The 19,355-nt window shown below is 45.7% G+C and overlaps 1 protein-coding gene across 3 annotated transcripts in view; it reads right to left on the reverse strand.

Annotated features, from left to right (window-relative positions):
- SLC24A3 (solute carrier family 24 member 3) overlaps window positions 1-18,402 on the reverse strand; it is a 178,200-nt gene extending 159,798 nt beyond the window's left edge. For 2 of the 3 annotated variants that reach the window (XM_081205992.1, XM_081205991.1), the window contains exon 1: window positions 17,549-17,710. In XM_081205992.1, the coding sequence (XP_081062118.1) occupies window positions 17,549-17,702 (154 nt within the window). In that variant the 5' untranslated portion in view covers window positions 17,703-17,710. Of the gene's footprint in view, window positions 1-17,548; window positions 17,711-18,376 lie in introns of those variants that run through there. The other variant, XM_081205994.1, reaches the window with a different exon arrangement.
- Window positions 18,403-19,355: the final 953 nt, after the last annotated feature.

The raw sequence follows: 19,355 nt of genomic DNA on the forward strand, positions 1-19,355 counted from the left end.
AGCTTAATGAGCTGTCCCACTGGCATGTTCACCTCTGCTATCTCAGTCACCACTGTCCATGCACTGCGCCATTTAATTCTCTTTCACTCAAGTTACTCATTTTCATAGCAGCTTTCTGCTGTCATCTGAAACAAGGAGAATAAACTCCTCCTCCTTGAGGCAAGGGGAGATTACTGATTTAAATATCAGTGTCTTAAGTATTTTTAGCTTTTACTGTTTCACCATTTCATCACTGCTTGGGGGAATCATAACTCTTTCATCAGAACATTCACTTCCTTAACAATTTACCTCTTACAAATGCAAAACCTAAACTGTTGCTGATATTCCTGGGTTTTGGCAGCTTCCAAGAGTCAAGCTGAGTTTTGCCTTTGCCTCTCACAATTCACTGCAGCAATTACAAGAGGGATGCTTTGCCTTGTGTTTGAAGGTGCCCTCTGACTGAAGGGCTTAAATTCAGTCTAAAGATAAAGAACCAAAAGAAAGGGAAGCAGAGAGTCCCTCAAACTTGCCCATCAACATGGGACACCTAGGCAGCACATACTGTAATCTGGTCACACTCTTCCTCACTATGCTGAGATACATTGCATTTCTCCTTTCACTATTTCTAAATTTGCATATGTACATCTACTTTAGCATATACAAATTTCATGCAAATCTGTGTTCTCTTTTGTCCCCTCCCCTTTGGCGATGCATGCATATTTATAGCAATGTATAAACCAAGGGAGGGGGAAAGGTAGACTGAACTGGCCAGGAAAAACTATTCATTGTGCAGAACATCTGCCTGCCTGCCTATTATTGGTAACAGAGTCTCTGGCACTGCAAAAAGCCTACAAGCTGAAACAGACGGTGGAGAAATAAAGGGAGGGAGGAGGATGAAATTTGGGAAATGTCATGTGTCAAAAGCTTGGTTACATGTGGTAATGAGTACTAAGAGGATAAGTGAAAGGCCATGCAGAAAAAGGTACGTTTTAAAGAAGAATTTGAAGGGGGGAGAGAGGTGGCATCACAAACATGTTCCGAGAGGCATTGGGCATATGGGGAAAATGAGTGGAGTTGCATAAAGGAGTTGGAGACTTTCATTCAGCTGAGAATGGCAGAGTTGGGGTGGCAGAGGTCACAAGCAGCTGTGGAAGAGAGGGGGCTGTGCTTAGTGGCAGAGCACACTCTGTGGATGGAGAAGACCCAGGGTTCAGTTCCTGGTTTCTTCAGGTAAAAATGGGGGGAAATCAGGCAGTAGATGATGGCAAAGACTGCTCTGCGCCTGAGATCTTGGAGAGCTGAAGCCACTCACAGCAGACGATCTTGGACTTGGTGCACAAAACAACTAACATTTCTACTACACAACATAAAACAGGAGCCAAAGGAGTGAGTTGGGGTGGGGAGACGTGAAAGATGTGGATAGTTTTAGCAGGAAGGAGAAGACGATTGACTTGGTTCTGGCAGGGGATGGGGAGCCAGTGAAGGAACCTAAAAGAGGTCACATGGCCAGAGGGACGGGAGAGAGGGGTGATTTGGGAAAACCAAGGCATGAAAGAAAAGAGTCAGGCAGATTAAGGTTCCAGCAGTCAAGGTGCAGATGACCACCTGAGGACGAACCAATTTTAGCCAAGGCACAAGAAGGAATGAGTGGGAGTTTTGCAAGGTTTTAGAGGGAGAAGCAGCATGACTTGGCAGCAGATTGAATGTGGGAAGCAAACAAGAGAGAAGAGTCAAGGGATAGCAGCTAAGCCAGCATGCTTGACAAACAGATGTGAAGGATGGTACTACTGACAATACTGAGAGGAGTTGGAAAGCCATTTTAGGAGGCAAGATAAATAGTTTTATCTTCAACATGTTGAGATGACAATGAGATGTCCAAGTGGATATATCTAACAGACAACACAAATTTGAATCCTACGCTGCCTCAAGCTTATGCCCTCCAGCAACTCTTGTGACCTGAATATAAGGGCATGGATTAAATTAACAAAGGACCCATATTACAGCTACAAGCTCTTTAACTTCTCCCTTGATACCTGATGGTATGGCATGTTACAGATTTTTAAAACCTATTTATATAGCCCACAAATCCCAAACATATGTTTTTACATTTTTGCCACCGTAATTTTGTGGTCTTCTAGCATTGCACTCCCACTCAAATAACACATTTAAATGTTAGGAAATCACTAGCAAGCTGTGAGCCACAGTTCCCAATGAAAGCATGCAGATTCCTTGCGCACCATGTCCATCTCTGGCCCTACAATCCTCCTCGTCTGTCAACAGAAAACACAACTCTTCTATGATGCTACTTTTGAAAAGGAATTCAGAACAACACATTGCCACTTCTATGTTACTATAATTCCTCCGGTTGTTTTAGAGGACTCTCAGTTACCTACCACATAGTTGGAGGAAACACTATTACTGCCATTATTATGGCTGTGGTTTTATGTTTGTGAATTGCAGAACTGTTTTTAGTCAGATAATGCTACATCCATTTTGAATCAAATACTTGTCAGTGGTGACCTGAGAATCAATGATCACCCTACAGCTTTTAGCATCCTGGATGTGCACATTCCTGGCAGGGAGTCCATGATTTGGTGGCGGAGAAAGGAGCAGTTACTCCACCTAGTGCAGCAGAAAAGTTTTTTCTGTCACATGGGAACATTTTGCACTTCACAACCTGAAAGCATTGTAATACGAAGCTGTGACTGGCAGACAAAGGTGGGAGTCACACCTAAGGACAGACACCTAACTGGGGACCACTTCAAGCTAGCCCCAAAAGACAAAGGTGTGGCTGCTTAGTCTTTGCCAAGTGCAACACAGCTGGTGCAATACAGCTGATGCCTCAAGGCTGCTGCAAAGAGACAATTCAGCTCTAAGAGCTTCAGAGACACTCTGTGCGTGCAATGGGAAAGTCGTGTTTGACACCTGGCATCTGGACATGCATAAGCACACACATGATCAGGCGCCCCAATTGTACACGGCCCGTGTAACACGGGTCCCAATTGCACGGAAGAGTTTGTGCACATTCAGAGTGTGTGCCAAATTGCAGTCCTGCTGAGATCAAGAAGGAAAAAGAACTTCCACAAATTTGTCCGCTGGTTCTTCATTTTAGGTCAAGCAAGCCAGAGCTCATCCCACCCTTGTGTCAATCAAGGTTTACACCTGCCACTCACAAGGCTCATTCCTGTGTGCATCATCATGACTAAAAAATCCATGAGTACATAATGTGTGATTGCATTATAAAAATGCTTCCCAGACATAAACACTACAATTCAAAAGTACATTGCTTGATATGGAAGCAGCCGATGTGAATAACTCTCCCACACGCTGCATTTCCTTGTGCTCCATATGGCCTATTAACCAGGGACAGTCCCTGTTTCCTGGTCCATGTCCCTATTTTGCCTTCGGGGGAGATGCTGGGATTAGATGCATTAGAGTCTTTCCAACTTCAGCCTCCTTCTAAATCTCTGAATTCGTGGCACCTTGACTAACAACAAGTACAGATCCACCTTCTCACATTATGAATGTTGCTGACTGCATTAGAGTGGATGCCATTCTATGAGCATAAACCGGTCCACTGTGCAACTATGAATGAGAAGGGGTTGGGATGTTGTAACTCGCTGGCCTGAAATTCATAGAATCATAGAGTTGGAAGAGACCACAAGGGCCATCGAGTCCAACCCCCTGCCAAGCAGGAAACACCATCAGAGCACTCCTGACATCTTTGACATCTGCTGGAAGGGCGTTCCACAGGGCGGGCGCTACTACCGAGAAGGCCCTCTGCCTGGTTCCCTGTAGCTTTGCTTCTCGCAGTGAGGGAACTGCCAGAAGGCCCTCGGCGCTGGACCTCAGCGTCCGGGCAGACTGATGGGGGTGGAGACGCTCCTTCAGGTATACTGGACCGAGGCCGTTTAGGGCTTTAAAGGTCAGCACCAACACTTTGAATTGTGCTCGGAAACATACTGGGAGCCAATGCAGGTCTTTCAAGACCGGTGTTATATGGTCTCGGCGGCCGCTCCCAGTCACCAGTCTAGCTGCCGCATTCTGGATTAGTTGTACCTGACATTCAGGAGACATCTTAAGGCAGCCATGTTCAGGGAAGTTTTTAACGTGTGACATTTTACTGTATTTTTGGTTTTTATGGAAGCCGCCCAGAGTGGCTGGGGAGGCCCAGCCAGATGGGCGGGGTATAAATAATAAATTATTATTATTATTATTATTATTATTATCCTGACATATGGTTGTCAAGCCTCTGCTTAAAGACCTCCAAAGTAGGAGACTCCACCACACTCCTTGGCAGCAAATTCCACTGTCAAACAGCTCTTACTGTCAGGAAGTTCTTCCTAATGTTTAGGTGGAATCTTCTTTCTTGTAGTTTGGATCCATTGCTCCATGTCCGCTTCTCTGGAGCAGCAGAAAACAACCTTTCTCCCTCCTCTATATGACATCCTTTTATATATTTGAACATGGCTATCATATCACCCCTTAACCTCCTCTTCTTCAGGCTAAACATGCCCAGCTCCCTTAGCCGTTCCTCATAAGACATCATTTCCAGGCCTTTGACCATTTTGGTTGCCCTCCTCTGGACACGTTCCAATTTGTCAGTGTCCTTCTTGAATTGTGGTGCCCAGAACTGGACACAGTACTCCAGGTGAGGTCTGACCAGAGCAGAATACAGTGGCACTATTACTTCCCTTGATCTAGATGCTATACTCCTATTGATGCAGCCCAGAATTGCATTGGCTTTTTTAGCTGCCGCGTCACACTGTTGGCTCATGTCAAGTTTGTGGTCAACCAAGACTCCTAGATCCTTTTCACATGTACTGCTCTCAAGCCAGGTGTCACCCATCTTGTATTTGTGCCTCTCATTTTTTTTGCCCAAGTGCAGTACTTTACATTTCTCCCTGTTAAAATTCATCTTGTTTGTTTTGGCCCAGTTCTCTAATCTGTCAAGGTCGTTTTGAAGTGTGATCCTGTCCTCTGGGGTGTTAGCCACCCCTCCCAGTTTGGTGTCATCTGCAAATTTGATCAGGATGCCCTTGAGTCCATCATCCAAGTCGTTGATAAAGATGTTGAATAAGACCGGGCCCAAGACAGAACCCTGTGGCACCCCACTAGTTACTCTTCTCCAGGATGAAGAGGAACCATTGATGAGCACCCTTTGGGTTCGGTCAGTCAGCCAGTTACAAATCCACTGAGTGGTAGCATAGTCAAGACCGCATTTTACCAGCTTCTTTACAAGAATATCATGGGGCACCTTGTCGAATGCCTTGCTGAAATTACCAGTGTCTTTCTTTGGATAAAAAAATTCCTTCCAGTAGCACCTTAAAGACCAACTAAGTTAGTTCTTGGTATGAGCTTTCGTGTGCATGCACACTTCTTCAGATAGTATCTGAAGGTATCTGAAGAAGTGTGCATGCACACGAAAGCTCATACCAAGAACTAACTTAGTTGGTCTTTAAGGTGCTACTGGAAGGAATTTTTTTATTTTGACTATGGCAGACCAACACGGCTACCTTTGTTTCTTTGGATAGAACACAAGCTTGTCCTTTCTTGTTCCTCTTTCCCCCCTGGAAAGCCACTCCAGCCCCTCTCTTTCCCATCATCATCTCTGCGGATATACCTACACTACAAGCCCCCTTGCAGTCTCTTTGATGCAGCTTTGCAGTGTCACGCTTAGATTGTAAGGATCTGTCCATCTGCTCCTTGGGATGTGGGAATCACAGTGACCATCATGTCCTTTCCAGTCTGCTTGCTTGATTGGCATAATCTTTATTGTGTCTCTTTCAGCTGCTCTGCAAGTGTGTGTTTCCTTTCAAGGATATCCATTGCATTTTGGGGGCAGATTTTTTTGGGCAGATTCCAATATAACACAAATTATTTTTCTCCCTCTGAGGGTGAGACACACACTGTCTACTTGCAGAGAAAATCACTCCAGCTGGCTGAAGTAAAAACATTTACTATATAATAAAACCCACGTAAACTATATTTAAATAGATCTTTAATTTGAAAAATCCTGCTGATCTGCAGCCACTAACTGCTTGCTGAGTAAGATAGTTCTGCAGGAACTACTTAACTGGGTCTTTATCAAATTTCAGAAGGAAGAAAGTTACAATTGAGGGGTATTGTTAGTAGCCCATCTCCACCTCAGCTCTTAGAAGGTCTGCAATTTAAGTCCCCCATGGATGAAGCTCCTGGCACAAAATATATGCACATTCACGCATGCAACACATCCCTTTCAAATTCGGCTGGAGCATTTTTGTTCAAAGTTCCATAAACAAAAGATGAAGAATGGTGAGGTTGTGATAGGGTATTATTTTTCCAGCCTTTGCTCCCACTCTGCAAAATACATTGTCAGGTCATATCTATTTATGTTCCACTTCCTAGGTTTCAAAAAAGTTTACAAGACATTTAAAGAGTTTACAAGACATTTAAAGAGTTGCTATTGACTTTTGTTTGTCCCCGTCCACTTGGTTTGCTGTCTTCACCATCTTCACTCTTTAGAAAATGACTGTAAATGTTATGGTTGTGTCAGCTTAACAAAAGTAAAAGGTTGGGATTCAATAGTTGGTCTTGGAGCATCTCAATTTGTCAAGCTACATAAGTTGCAGGTGCCGGGAAACAGAGGCAGCCATCCGAGAGGCAGCTTTTAGCCCAACACAAGGCCAAGCCAATGCTATAGTTTCCATGGCTGAAGGGCCAAGAGGTTGATGTAGGAACCACCAAGCAGGAAGACAAACAGGGAAGCAAGCAAATAAACTATTTAGAAGTGCCAGAGACAGAGTAATGACTTGCTTCAAAGGGTCACAGAAGGAGTGCAGCCTTTATAGCAGGCAATGGCATTGGACTGGCTCATCTAACTTCCATGATCAGAAGGATTCTGGTAGGCAATGTTTATATCCTAGCATGAGCAGCCTTCAATTCTTTCCTCCAGTTTTCGTGGGATGATTTTGTCATCTAAATTGTCAGAGGTAAGATTTCAACTGGACAGGAGCAGGGAGTTAGTGAACAGTTATCATCATTATTCAATTTATATACCACCCTCAGGGCAGTTCATGCCTCTCTCCATGACTAGCAAAATTAGAAGAAATGGAGCAAAATATACAGGCATATTTGCTTGATTTCCTTCAGGTGTGCAGGAATGAGTGATAGAGCCCTTCCTTTGAATGTAGACAGTCCCACCTCCTGTTAAGAATCAACAGTTGCAGGACAAGGCAAGATTTCTGCTTGAGAGACTGGGAGGATCACTACCAGTCAGAGAGTCCAGCTTTTAAATTCTAATGCATGAAGAAATCAGCTTTTCTTTATGCAGGATTTGTGTCGTCTTGGTGCAGAAATATTGTTAATACTTTATTGTAGCATACAGATAACCTTTAGTGATGCTAGGAAGTAATATATGCTTTATGAAGACATCATTTTTCACTGCAAATTCCTTTAAAATCTTGATGTGTGTCTGCTTTTTTAGCGAACACATGTCACAGAACAGATACTAACAGCTGTGAGTGAAAATTCCTCCCAACTGAACCCAATTTGCTTGCTCTGTGCCCTAAAATGGAAATCTGTGCAATATCTCTCCGTTGCATCCCTGGTAATTAAAATTCACAACCTTACTGCATAAAAGGAATGTTATTCGATATGCTGACTAGAAGCACACAATCCCTATTCTGGAGTTATCCTGGTTTAGGGGCTTTAAGATTGGTGAGAGCCCCTCCGTGCCAGCAGAACACTAGATATGCCACCCCCATGATAGATATGCTGATAGCGCAGCCAGATATGCCAACACAGCTGGACCACTGGTGAAGAAATGTTGACGGAATGGCCAAGATGGGAGTGGAGTTGTGGTCAGATTGGGGGGAAAGTACACTTATGCCATATTCTATACTCCAGGTGTGGGGAGCCTGTGGCCTGCCAGATGGAGGATTTGAACTCCCATCAGCTGCAGCTAGCATCAGGGATGATAGGAGCTGTTGTCCAAAAACATCTGGAGGGCCACAGGTCCCTGAACCAGCTATACTCCTTCAGCTCATGCCACATTCCAGCCAACAGCAGACCTTGACTCCAGACCCAGACATGGTGCAATAAATTTTCTTCCCACCAACTTCAATTTGTTGTTGGCATCCATCTGTCACAGAACACTAAGGAGTGCACCTCCCAGGGTGAAATCAAATTACTGTGTTAGCAGCACTGAAGTGACCTCTCCAGGACACAAGCCGAGGCAGTGTGTATGGAAGTCTTGGGCAGCCCATATGACAAGACTCCCCTCTCTCGGCCTGGCTGATGTGGTCCAAAGGAAAGCAGAGCAAGACATCTGGCACCAGCTGGGCTGCAGGAGTTGCCAGAAGGCACCCAACCATCTCTGGCAGTGGTGTCCAAACTTTTTTCAAAGAGAGCCAGATTTGATGAAGTGAAGGACTGACCAAGGTTGTTGACCTTTTTTTAGAATTGAACCTTTTTTTTAATGATTTTACCCCAACGTTGTTGAGCTTTTCTTAGGGTTATAGTAATAAAAAAGACCCATAAAACAATTTCTGAACAAAATAGAGTTAAGACAGCCAACCACGAAAGATAAAGAAACCGAGACAGTCATTTTGTTTTGTCTCAAGCCTGATGATCTTTGTTTCTTTTGACTTCCGAAAGAAATTTTGACCTATCATCCAAAAGATATTTAATATGGAAGGCTTCAGTTGTCGAGGTTTCCAACTGGGGGGCCGGATTAGGCCCTAGAAACGGACTTTGGACATGCCTGATCTCAGGGACTCCACCCTGGATTTGTGCAGGGTTTACTCCTTAGCCTTCTGCTGAGGATACAATGCAGCAGAGGTTAAGGGTCAGAGTTTTCCTTCTCCTAGTTTGGTTTGGCCAGCCAGTCAAGGCCATGTATGGAGTGTTAGGGGAGGCGTAGCATCTCTGGTGAGTGGACACATTGTGCTCCTTCTGGGGTAGCTTGCCCACCTTTGGTCTCCACCCTGCACTCCGCTCTCACCTGCATGCAACAGCGGCTGACATCAATAGGAGTTTTTAAAAGGCCACTCTTGTGCTGAAGATCATCCTGCCACGACAAGATGATTAACTTGGGAAGACTCAACAGCAGCATCTTTGTAAGACTCAGGAAGTAAGAGGAGCAGTCCCTTCAGAACTATAAAGGGTCATAGGACACTTTACAAAGCCAACTGATGGGACCAGCTCAAGTTTAGCCTAGAAAAAAGTATACCAACAGGCGGATAGGGGTCAGAACTTGGAGCACATAACATAAAAGGGAAATTCCCACCATTGGGGCCAATTCCCTTGTTACAAACGTAAGGTTTGGCTTTGGGTAAAAACTTGGTAACAATCAGGGGATATGAGGATGAAATATTTGAAGAATTTAAAAATAAGCCGAACACATTTTAATAAGACATCCTTAGTTTAGACAATTCTACTCATTAGAAAGTTGTTAGTCTCCCTCCCTCATTACTGCCTGTTGTTCACATGGAGTGTGTCAAGAGCTCTAGTTACAGGGTGATCCTGAAGTCACTCCCAATACAACTGCTATTTTGAGTAGGTCAGTGTTTCTCAAATATTTTGCGTTTCTTGCCTTACTGCTGAACTTCTTCTGCCTCCACCTAGCTGCCCAAACCCCACCAGCACCACCCGTTTGTTCATTTGAGAACTGCTCACGTGGGCACCTTATGAATTTTCCTTACATTATCTTGGTTTTAGATGCAGGAGGCTGGTAGGCGAACTCGCCTATCTTAAAATCCTCTTGTAAGACCTGCTCCTTAGAAGCTAAGATTCAGCAAAGTACAGACACAAGGCTTCACCCAAAACTATCAAAACCTTTACAGCACAGAGAATCAAAATACAAAAGCTACACAAGCTCAGGTCAGAATTCTCACCTGCCTCTGCTTCATTCCTAAAACATCTTTTGACATCAAAATGGGGAAAACTACAGGGAGCCGGTACATGGAAAATCCACCTAGAGATCAGAGAGAGCATTGCCCTACATAGCTGGCGAAAGATCAGTGAATTTCTTCCTTATCTAGAAATGGCTTTGTAGTGTTGGTGCACTCTGTTCCATGGCTTTCCCCAGAGATAGCTGCAATTCAGTAGTAGTAAAGTAAGTAACTAACAAAAACAGAAAGTACTCTGTACATCTTTCATAAGGGAAGTCCTTTGCACAGATACAAGTGATCTATGTGTATTTATAACCATGCTTTTATCCCTGACTTTTCTAACCCTAGATTCTTCTCTTAGACTGGAAGGCTTGTACAATAACTTTGAAAGAGGGGAAAAACAATGTAGCAAAGAACATCAAAGAAGCCCAGCCAAAGATAAGCATTTTTATTTTATTTGTTTAAATGGGGGAAATTAAACAAGTACTTACATTTCTCCAACTAAATTCAATGAAATGTGGGTGCATTTAACTTTGACTGGATCATTGCCTCAGTTTTCAAAGAAAGATAGGATGCATACAGGAAGACTAGTCTTTAACACATTTTTCACACAAAAATCCCAAAGCGAAGAGACATGAAATTTGTAGATGTGTTTTTCATATCTACATTCACATACACAACTTACATGCAATACTAATATGCTCACACTACTGAAATATACAGACACAGCCGACCAACAATGTGATTGCGTTCCCTACTCCTTTCTCTACTGCATTCTTTTCTACCAACAGCACACTGCCTTATCCCTTGGCCTTGGGAACTACTGTTGAGTTTTAAAATCTTTTGAGCAACTGGAATGTACATAAACATTCCACAATACCTTATGATCTGACCCCAACTCAGCACTTTGTAAAGCAGCCCAATTGAGCTGACTAGTTTGGAGGTTGCCAGATTCAGCTCAGAAGCCCAAGTCTATTTTCTTCCCCACACCCGAAGAGGGTGAAATTTGAAGGCATAGTAGAATCCTTCAGAGATAAAGCCTGCCAGATTACAGGCAAACAGATTCAAGGGCATTTGTGCTGGATATCTGTAAAATATGGGTTTTCTTCTAAGAAGGAATTATCTATACTTTTTATTCATAATTGGATTAAATTTGCTAGCAAGGTTACCAATTTCCAGCTGCAGTTTCTTGCAAGCATCCCATTGGAGGTGGGTGCAAAAGAAATTGCTTTAAAATACAGTGGTAAAGGTAAAGGTAAAGGTACCCCTGCCCGTACGGGCCAGTCTTGCCAGACTCTAGGGTTGTGCGCTCATCTCACTCTATAGGCCGGGAGCCAGCGCTGTCCGCAGACACTTCCGGGTCACGTGGCCAGCGTGACAAGCTGCATCTGATGAGCCAGCGCAGCACACGGAACGCCGTTTACCTTCCCGCTGGTAAGCGGTCCCTATTTATCTACTTGCACCCGGGGGTGCTTTCGAACTGCTAGGTTGGCAGGCGCTGGGACTGAACGACGGGAGCGCACCCCGCTGCGGGGATTCGAACCGCCGACCATGCGATCGGCAAGTCCTAGGTGCTGAGGTTTTACCCACAGCACCACCCGCGTCCCTCAAAATACAGTGGTACCTTGGGTTAAGAACTTATTTCGGTCTGGAGGTCTGTTCTTAACCTGAAACTGTTCTTAACCTGAAGCAACACTTTAGCTCATAGGGCCTCCCGCTGCTGCTACGCCGCCGCTGCACAATTTCTGTTCTCATCCTGAAGCAAAGTTCTTAACCTGAGGTACTATTTCTGGGTTAGTGGAGTCTGTAACCTGAAGAGTATGTAACCTGAAGCGTATGTAACCCAAGGTACCACTGTACATAAGAGTTTTATGAACCATGGTATCAGGAGAAATTTGTACAGAGTCTGGGAGAAACACAAACATTTGTTGAAAATAAAAGCACCCCATGGTTGTCACCAACTGAAACCATTACAATCAAAAGAATAAACATGGATAGACGGTGAGCGGTCTATAAAGATTTGTTTAACTTTTCAAGGAGAGAACCCAGATTGAAACCACTGGAAGAAGTAAGAAGCCAAGTTACTGATTGGATACAGTATCACCAATTACATGATATATTTAAATTAGATAAGAAAAATGGCTTTTTCGACCAAAGCTCACAATTTGAAAAAGAGTTATTGATGAACAAGGAAAAATTATTGTCCATAAATTATTGGAACAGGAAACAAAAGATGAGTTGGTTAAAGCATCAATGACCCACTGGGTAATGGATATAGGATATAATATAAACTTAAACCTCTGGGAGAAACTTTGGAAGAATGATCTGAAATTTACTGCATGCTACACACTGAAAGAGAATTTTATGAAAATGATCCATAGATAGTATTTAACTTAGATTAGATTGGTTAAGATGTATAATGTGGAATTGGACTTATGTTGGAACTGCAAAGAAATAGAAGGAACTTTTTTCCATATATGGTGGACATGAAAAAAGTGAAAGTATATTGGGAAATGATATATAATGAGATGAACAAAAATATTTAAAACAACTCCCCCCCCCAAAAAAAAAAACCCAGAAGCATTTCTGTTAGGAATTGTTCTGATTAAGGTTCCCAGGAGTCAGAAGAACTTATTCACATATGCAACAACAGTTGCTCAGATTTTGTTAGCCCAAAAATGGAAAGTGAGAGAGGTCACTAGTAAGGAAGACTGGCAATTTAAGATGATAGAATATGCAGAATTAGCAGGTCTAACAAGTAGAATAACAGAACAAGAAGAAGAGATATTTAAAGAAGAATGGGGGTTTTTTTTGTCGAGTTATTGAAAAAAATTGTGCACAGTTAAAAATACTGGCAGTATTAAAGTAATTCAACAGTATATTTTGAACTGATGTAAGATAGGGAAACTAAATTAGATGGATATATTAAAATATGTAGGAATGGTAGAGAAGTCAAATGAATCTTGGAAGGGGAGAGAGTGAAGTCAATGAACACATGGTATAATAAAAGATGTTAATAAAAATATTCCTTTAAAAAAGCAAAAGAAATTGCTTGATCTCCCCATGGGATTTGTGGGCAACTGGTCGGAAAACATCACAGTTGTATCTGTGGGTAAGAAACCTGCCACGCTGCAAAAAAATAAATCAAGGGGCTTTTGTGTTAGGCACCTTTAAAGTTGATTTTGAGCTGAGAAAAACTAGAAGGGGTTCATTTTCTAGGTAAAAAAAAAATCCCACTGATCATAATCACAGAGGAGCTCTCTTGCCATCTCCTCAACCTGGCATCTCCCAGAAGCTTAGAGATATAAGTTTCATTCTCACAAATCTGCTCCATTCCCCGTGAAACACTCAGATTGGAGAGCAATGGCCCAGTCATTCCCTTCGATTACAGGACACACCTGTGAGCTACAACAGAGCTTTTCCTTCACATCCTATCTCTGCTTTGGTGTTTGCTCTCCTTTACACTATCATTGCACCCTGGTGTTATGGCATTAGGGTAAAGCTTAAAGGTTCAGCAGATGCTTCTCTGTCGCATAATTTTGATGCCTGGATCTCTTTGGGGTCCCTTCTTTGTCTCACACCAACATTGTAGAGATGTCGCATCACAAACTCAAAATATCTCTAAGGCCTCCTGCTTCGTCTTGAGATCTGGGGTTTGTCTGAATCTAACACACACCGTATAGTGACTGAGACACCCATTAGGGAAGACTCATTTCAATGAAATAAAGCTGGAGCTGTTATAATCAATAGCTATGGAGGTTTCAAAGACTGAAGCACATGTTTACTTTATTTAGTTGAGTTTGATTTGGGATAGAATGGGCCAAATAAAATCTGCAAATGTGCATGTTCTTTGGTGTAAGTTGATACCTCATCAAGTCTCAGTGGCATTATAGTTAGTGTCTTAAAAGATTACATAAACTTTATTCTAAGAATTATTCTGAACCATATACTGGAAAACTCAGCAGTGGCCAGAGGACTGGAGAAGATCAGTCTACATCCCAATCCCAAAGAAGGGCAGTGCCAAAGAATGATCCAACTACCGCACAATTGCACTCATTTCACACACTAGCAAGGTTATGCTTAAAATTCTACAAGGCAGGCTTAAGCAGTATGTGGACCGAGAACTCCCAGAAGTGCAAGCTGGATTTTGAAAGGGCAGAGGAACCAGAGACCAAATTGCAAACATGCGCTGGTTTATGGAGAAAGCTAGAGAGTTCCAGAAAAACATCTACTTCTGTTTCATTGACTATGCAAAAGCCTTTGACTGTGTCAACCACAGCAAACTATGGCAAGTTCTTAAAGAAATGGGAGTGCCTGATCACCTCATCTGTCTCCTGAGAAATCTCTATGTGGGACAAGAAGCTACAGTTAGAACTGGATATGGAACAACTGATTGGTTCAAAATTGGGAAAGGAGTACGACAAGGCTGTATATTGTCTCCCTACTTATTTAACTTATATGCAGAATTCATCATGTGAAAGGCTGGGCTGGATGAATCCCAAACTGGAATTAAGATTGCCAGAAGAAATATCAACAACCTCAGATATGCAGATGACACAACCTTGATGGCAGAAAGTGGGGAGGAATTAAAGAACCTTTTAATGAGGGTGAAAGAGGAGAGCGCAAAATATGGTCTGAAGTTCAACATAAAAAAAACTAAGATGATGGCCACTGGTCCCATCACCTCCTGGCAAATAGAAGGGGAAGAAATGGAGGCAGTGAGAGATTTTACCTTCTTGGGCTCCATGATCAGTGCAGATGGTGACAGCAGCCACAAAATTAAAAGATGCCTGCTCCTTGGGAGAAAGGCGATGGCAAACCTAGACAGCATCTTAAAAAGCAGAGACATCACCTTGCCAACAAAGGTCCGTATAGTTAAAGCTATGGTTTTCCCAGTAGTGATGTATGGAAGTGAGAGCTGGACCATAAAGAAGGCTGATCCCCGAAGAATTGATGCTTTTGAATTATGGTGCTGGAGGAGACTCTTGAGAGTCCCATGGACTGCAAGAAGATCAAACCTATCCATTCTGAAGGAAATCAGTGCTGAGTGCTCACTGGAAGGACAGATCCTGAAGCTGAGGCTCCAAGACTTTGGCCACCTCATGAGAAGAGAAGACTCCCTGGAAAAGACCCTGGTGTTGGGAAAGATGGAGGGCACAAGGAGAAGGGGACAACAAGACGTAGATAGAAACATCATCTGTGCTTGCTGAATGCAAGCTTCATTTCCTGGTAATTTCAAGGGTTTTCAGATGGCACATGTACTCTACCTGCTACGTTCAAGGAACAAACAAGAGGGATTGGGGCTCTGTGGGCTAGCCCTCCCTCCACCACACATGCCAATCTGATGAATGTGAGAAGGGGCTCTATGGGTATGTGGCCACCAGGTACGTCAGCATCAGAAGAAAGGACTAACTCACATGCCCCCCTTGCATGTTTCTTGCATGCACAGGAATATATGAACTTTCCTTGTACAAATAACCATTTTATAAATCAATAGGGAGTGTATACAGTACTCTATTGTATCACTGCAGCTAATATTTGTGCAGTTGTAGATTAGCCTTACACATCCTAATTTTCAATGCAAGTATGGATTGCATGCCAGGATTTGGCAGATAGCATGTTCATGTTCAATACATTTTGTGGTTGTGACTGGAAAGAAGAATCAAAAGGTGTCTGAAATTAAGCATGAGTCTCTCAGCCATCAAAGTGATTGTATATCTTCTTTTTAAAAAAATCCTCTTAACATATTCCCAGCATTGCTTGATAGTATCCTAGTGCAACATGAAGATATTAAACTGTCAGTCAGTTCACTTTCCCAAAGCCAAACATTTCATTATCTTCCTACAAAAATCCAGAACTGTGCACTGAGTCAGTGACTCTCATTGTATTGAAGAAATAGACAATAGCTGAAGCCAGAGGGATTTTCCTTTGTACGAAGATAGGTGGTACATTGCAAAAAGCCTTACCCTTCACAAAATCCAACAGAGGAGATTACAAAAGAAATCTAACGAACAGCCTTTCCACTAGAGTTATGCAACTGTAGCTAAACAGTAACATTTGCAACTCCAGAAAATGTCCAGCTGCTGCCACAACACAGAACTGTAACCCGCATTCACCAATGGAGAGCGGCTCTGAAAAGTGCCCCCCTGAAACTGACAGGTTGTCAGTTATAGAGGAGAAAAGTTTGCTTCCATTAACTGCAGGCTGTGGGGTGGACTCTCTTTCACCTTTTGCAGGGAGGCAGTGACACTCTTGAGCAGACAGGTGTCTGGAGGCGGGTTTGGGATGGATGAGGGTGAATATGCTGAAGCCTAATCTAGGCAGAGGTGCTATGGGCAGGGAAACTGGCTGATCTGGATGAAGAGGTGCCACCAGCTCTGGAGGGAAATCCACTCCATCTGAAGGACCACATCTGCAGTTTGCGGGGGGAGGGGGTTACTTCTGGGTTCAAGACCTGTGCAGGCAGCATTCAGGAGTGACTTTTGCCATCTTAGGCTGGCGTGTGGACACAGCTGCAGCCATGCACCCAGGCTAGCTGTGGACGTAATGCACTTTACAACGGGCCAGCTTTAAAGACGATCCAGGAGTCTCAGCTGGTGCCAATGCATCCCTTCGTGTGCTTGTTGGGACCAGGTGATTAGAACATAGCATGCCTATTCTATGCCAGCTGCACTTCTCACCAGTGCATTTCTGGCCCCAGTTCAAAGTGCGAGTTTTAAGGCCTTGAATAGTTTGGGGCCAGGTACCCCAAAGGATCCACCAGTGCCCACATGAAATTGTTTGCGCTTTAAGATTGGCATTGGAGGCCCTTTTAATTTGCCCACCTTTGGACTCTGTTAGACTGGCAAGCACTGGGGGCCCCCCAGGTAGGAATGGGAAAGATCCCTGCCTGGAGAGCCACCTCCGTCAGTGCCAACAGTGCGCAGCTAGACGGATTGCTTGGCTGACTGTACAAGGCAGCTTTGCTTCCCCAGGTATATTTGTAGGCGCCTTAAAAACATGTATCAAGTCACATACCTGGGCCCTTGTTTGAATGGGGGTATATGCAGGCTGGCCGCTGTCCAACCCAGCCTTAGGTGTGCTTAATAAGGCCACTGAAACTACTGTGATCCCAGCCAAATCCTGCCTTTTCTGTACACTACTTTTCACAATTAGCCGGTGAGAAGAAAGGTAGACTTGGCAGGACCAGCTCAAGAGATTTCAGTTCAGGTGGAAACCCCAATGGAGACTCGCCTCCCCCCGAGCATCATCCCCATGGGGCGCAGGCCAGGGGGCAAGGAATGGGGGCTGTGGCACTCCTGCCCCCCACTGCAATGGGGCTCCCGCAGGAAAAACCTCTGGGGCGGGGAGGCTTTTGTCCTACAGGGGTCCGATCTGCCCCAAACCTGTCCCCCTTGTCTCTTGGATGGCGGGGTCGTGTTTCCCTCTGTCCAGTCCCTCCACAGCCCCCTTCGCGGCTGGCAGAGGCAGAAGCCGTGGGGCAGAGGCTGGGCTCCCAGCACGCGGGGAATGGAGGCGCCGGGAAACTTAAGGCGCAGCCGGAAGGGGACCGCCGCTCTCTCCGGCGGAAGGACGAATCCGGGCAGAAGCCCCGCGCCCCGCGAGGGAGGGCAAGCGAAGGCGAGATGGGGAGCCTCTCGTCGCAAGGACCCCGCGCTCCCCGGCCCGCCCGCCCGCCCGCCCGGCCCCCCACTCACCGGCCGCGATGTCCGGGCGCGCCGCCCGCTGGCCCGCCAGCAGCAGGAGCAGCAGGAGCAGCAGCAGCAGCGAGGCCAGGAGCCCCAGCTGGCCGGCCAGCCGCTCCCTCCTCCGCCGGCGAGCGGGGCTCTTGCTCGGCGGCCGCAGCAGCATCTCGGCCCGACCCGCAGCGCCGGCCAGGAGCGCCAGCCCACAAGCGCCGCTGCCTGCCTGCCTGCCTGCCTGCCTGCCTGCCTGCCTGCCCGGAGAGACCGGCAGTGCCGCCTCGCCTCGGCGCCGCCTCCCCGCGCCGCTGCCGGGAGGAGAGCGCCAGGCGGCGCGGCGGCGGGGGCGAGGAGGCGCTGCGCCCTGGGCAGGGCTCCTCGGCGGCGGGGGCGAGCGCTCGGCCGGCCGGCAGCCCCAACCGAGAGACGGGGGTCGGGGGGGGGGGCGCTCGCCCGTCGCTCCGCCTCCTCGGCGTCGGGCAAGCGCGGCCTCCGCCGCAGCTTCGGGCGGAGGGCTGAGCGCGGGTCTCCTTCCCTCCTGGAAGATGGAGCAGCGCTGGGCAGAGCTTGGGGGACCCCCAGTGCCGGCAGCCAGAATGCGTCCCCCGCGCGCCCTGGCTTGGCCTCGGCCCCTGGTGGATTTCGGACCGAGGCGGGAGGCGTCCCGGGGCGCCCCTTTCCCCTCGCAGCCCCGCTACACGCCTCGCTTGCTCGCCATTTGGGGGCGGCGGGCGGCTGAACGTGTGAACGCTCGGCCGACCAGTGTTCCCTTCGGGGAAGCGGGCAGTGGAGATCCAAGAATTCTCTCCGTGGTGTTAGGTCAGGTTTGGCTCGTTCACGCACCGTCTGATGCTGCTGTCATCAGCTGCACGTGTGAACCAGTCCGGAGAGAGCCCTGATGACCCCCTCCCCGCTAAACAGGTGTGGTAAAGGTGGCAAAGCTGAGCCCTTAAAACATTTCATTTTATGAATTCTGCATTGGCCATTGGGGGGGAAACCCCGAGAGCGAGCGATTTTTTACAAGGTAAGATTTCCTTCACTCCAGATCAGGGCTGGTACAACTGGCACAAGCAGATCCAAGAGATGTGTCTGTTCTTTGGGGAATATTACATGGAACAGCAGGGGATGGTGGTGGGGATGTAAATGGCGGGGAGCACAGGCTCAGGGCACAGATTTGCATACAATTTGCATCAACATGGCTGGAGGGTGGGAGTCTCACTAGCACTGCACCCAGGCAGTATTTATAAATATGTATAAATATTATTATTATTATTATTATTATAATTATTATAATCTATATACCACCCTATACCCGGGGTCTCAGGGCGATTCACAGAATAAAATCAAGATATAAAAATATTTTTAGCGATCTATTAAAACAAAGCAGGAAGAGTCAAGAACAAAAGCCCCAGGACCTGGGCAGCCCCTAACATTACCCGTGAAACAGGCAGGGGATCTGAGTGGTATGGCTGGATTGCCTTGCATTGGCAAAGAGGACGTGGGGTGTCAACTCTCACAGAGCTGACAGTTGCTCCTTAGCATCCTCCATGCTGTCCCAGGGGATCCTGCAGCTGCAGTCACACGGTGCAGCAGGTTCATGGAGCAACCTAATGGCTGGAGCCAGCCTGTCTCCAAAGGGAGGGCATGGCTTTTCCTCTTGGAAAAATAGGGTGGATAAGGAAGCCTCAGACACAAAGATGGAATACTAACGCCTTGAAACTGGATTTTGATATGAATAAAACATCAGAAATTATCAATATGAATTTATTGACACGAGCAACTTGAGTAGAGGATGTTGATGGTGATGATGATTCTGATTCCC

The sequence above is a fragment of the Podarcis bocagei genome (assembly GCF_964188305.1).
Source record: "Podarcis bocagei genome assembly, chromosome: 8".
In the NCBI taxonomy this organism is placed as follows: domain Eukaryota; kingdom Metazoa; phylum Chordata; class Lepidosauria; order Squamata; family Lacertidae; genus Podarcis; species Podarcis bocagei.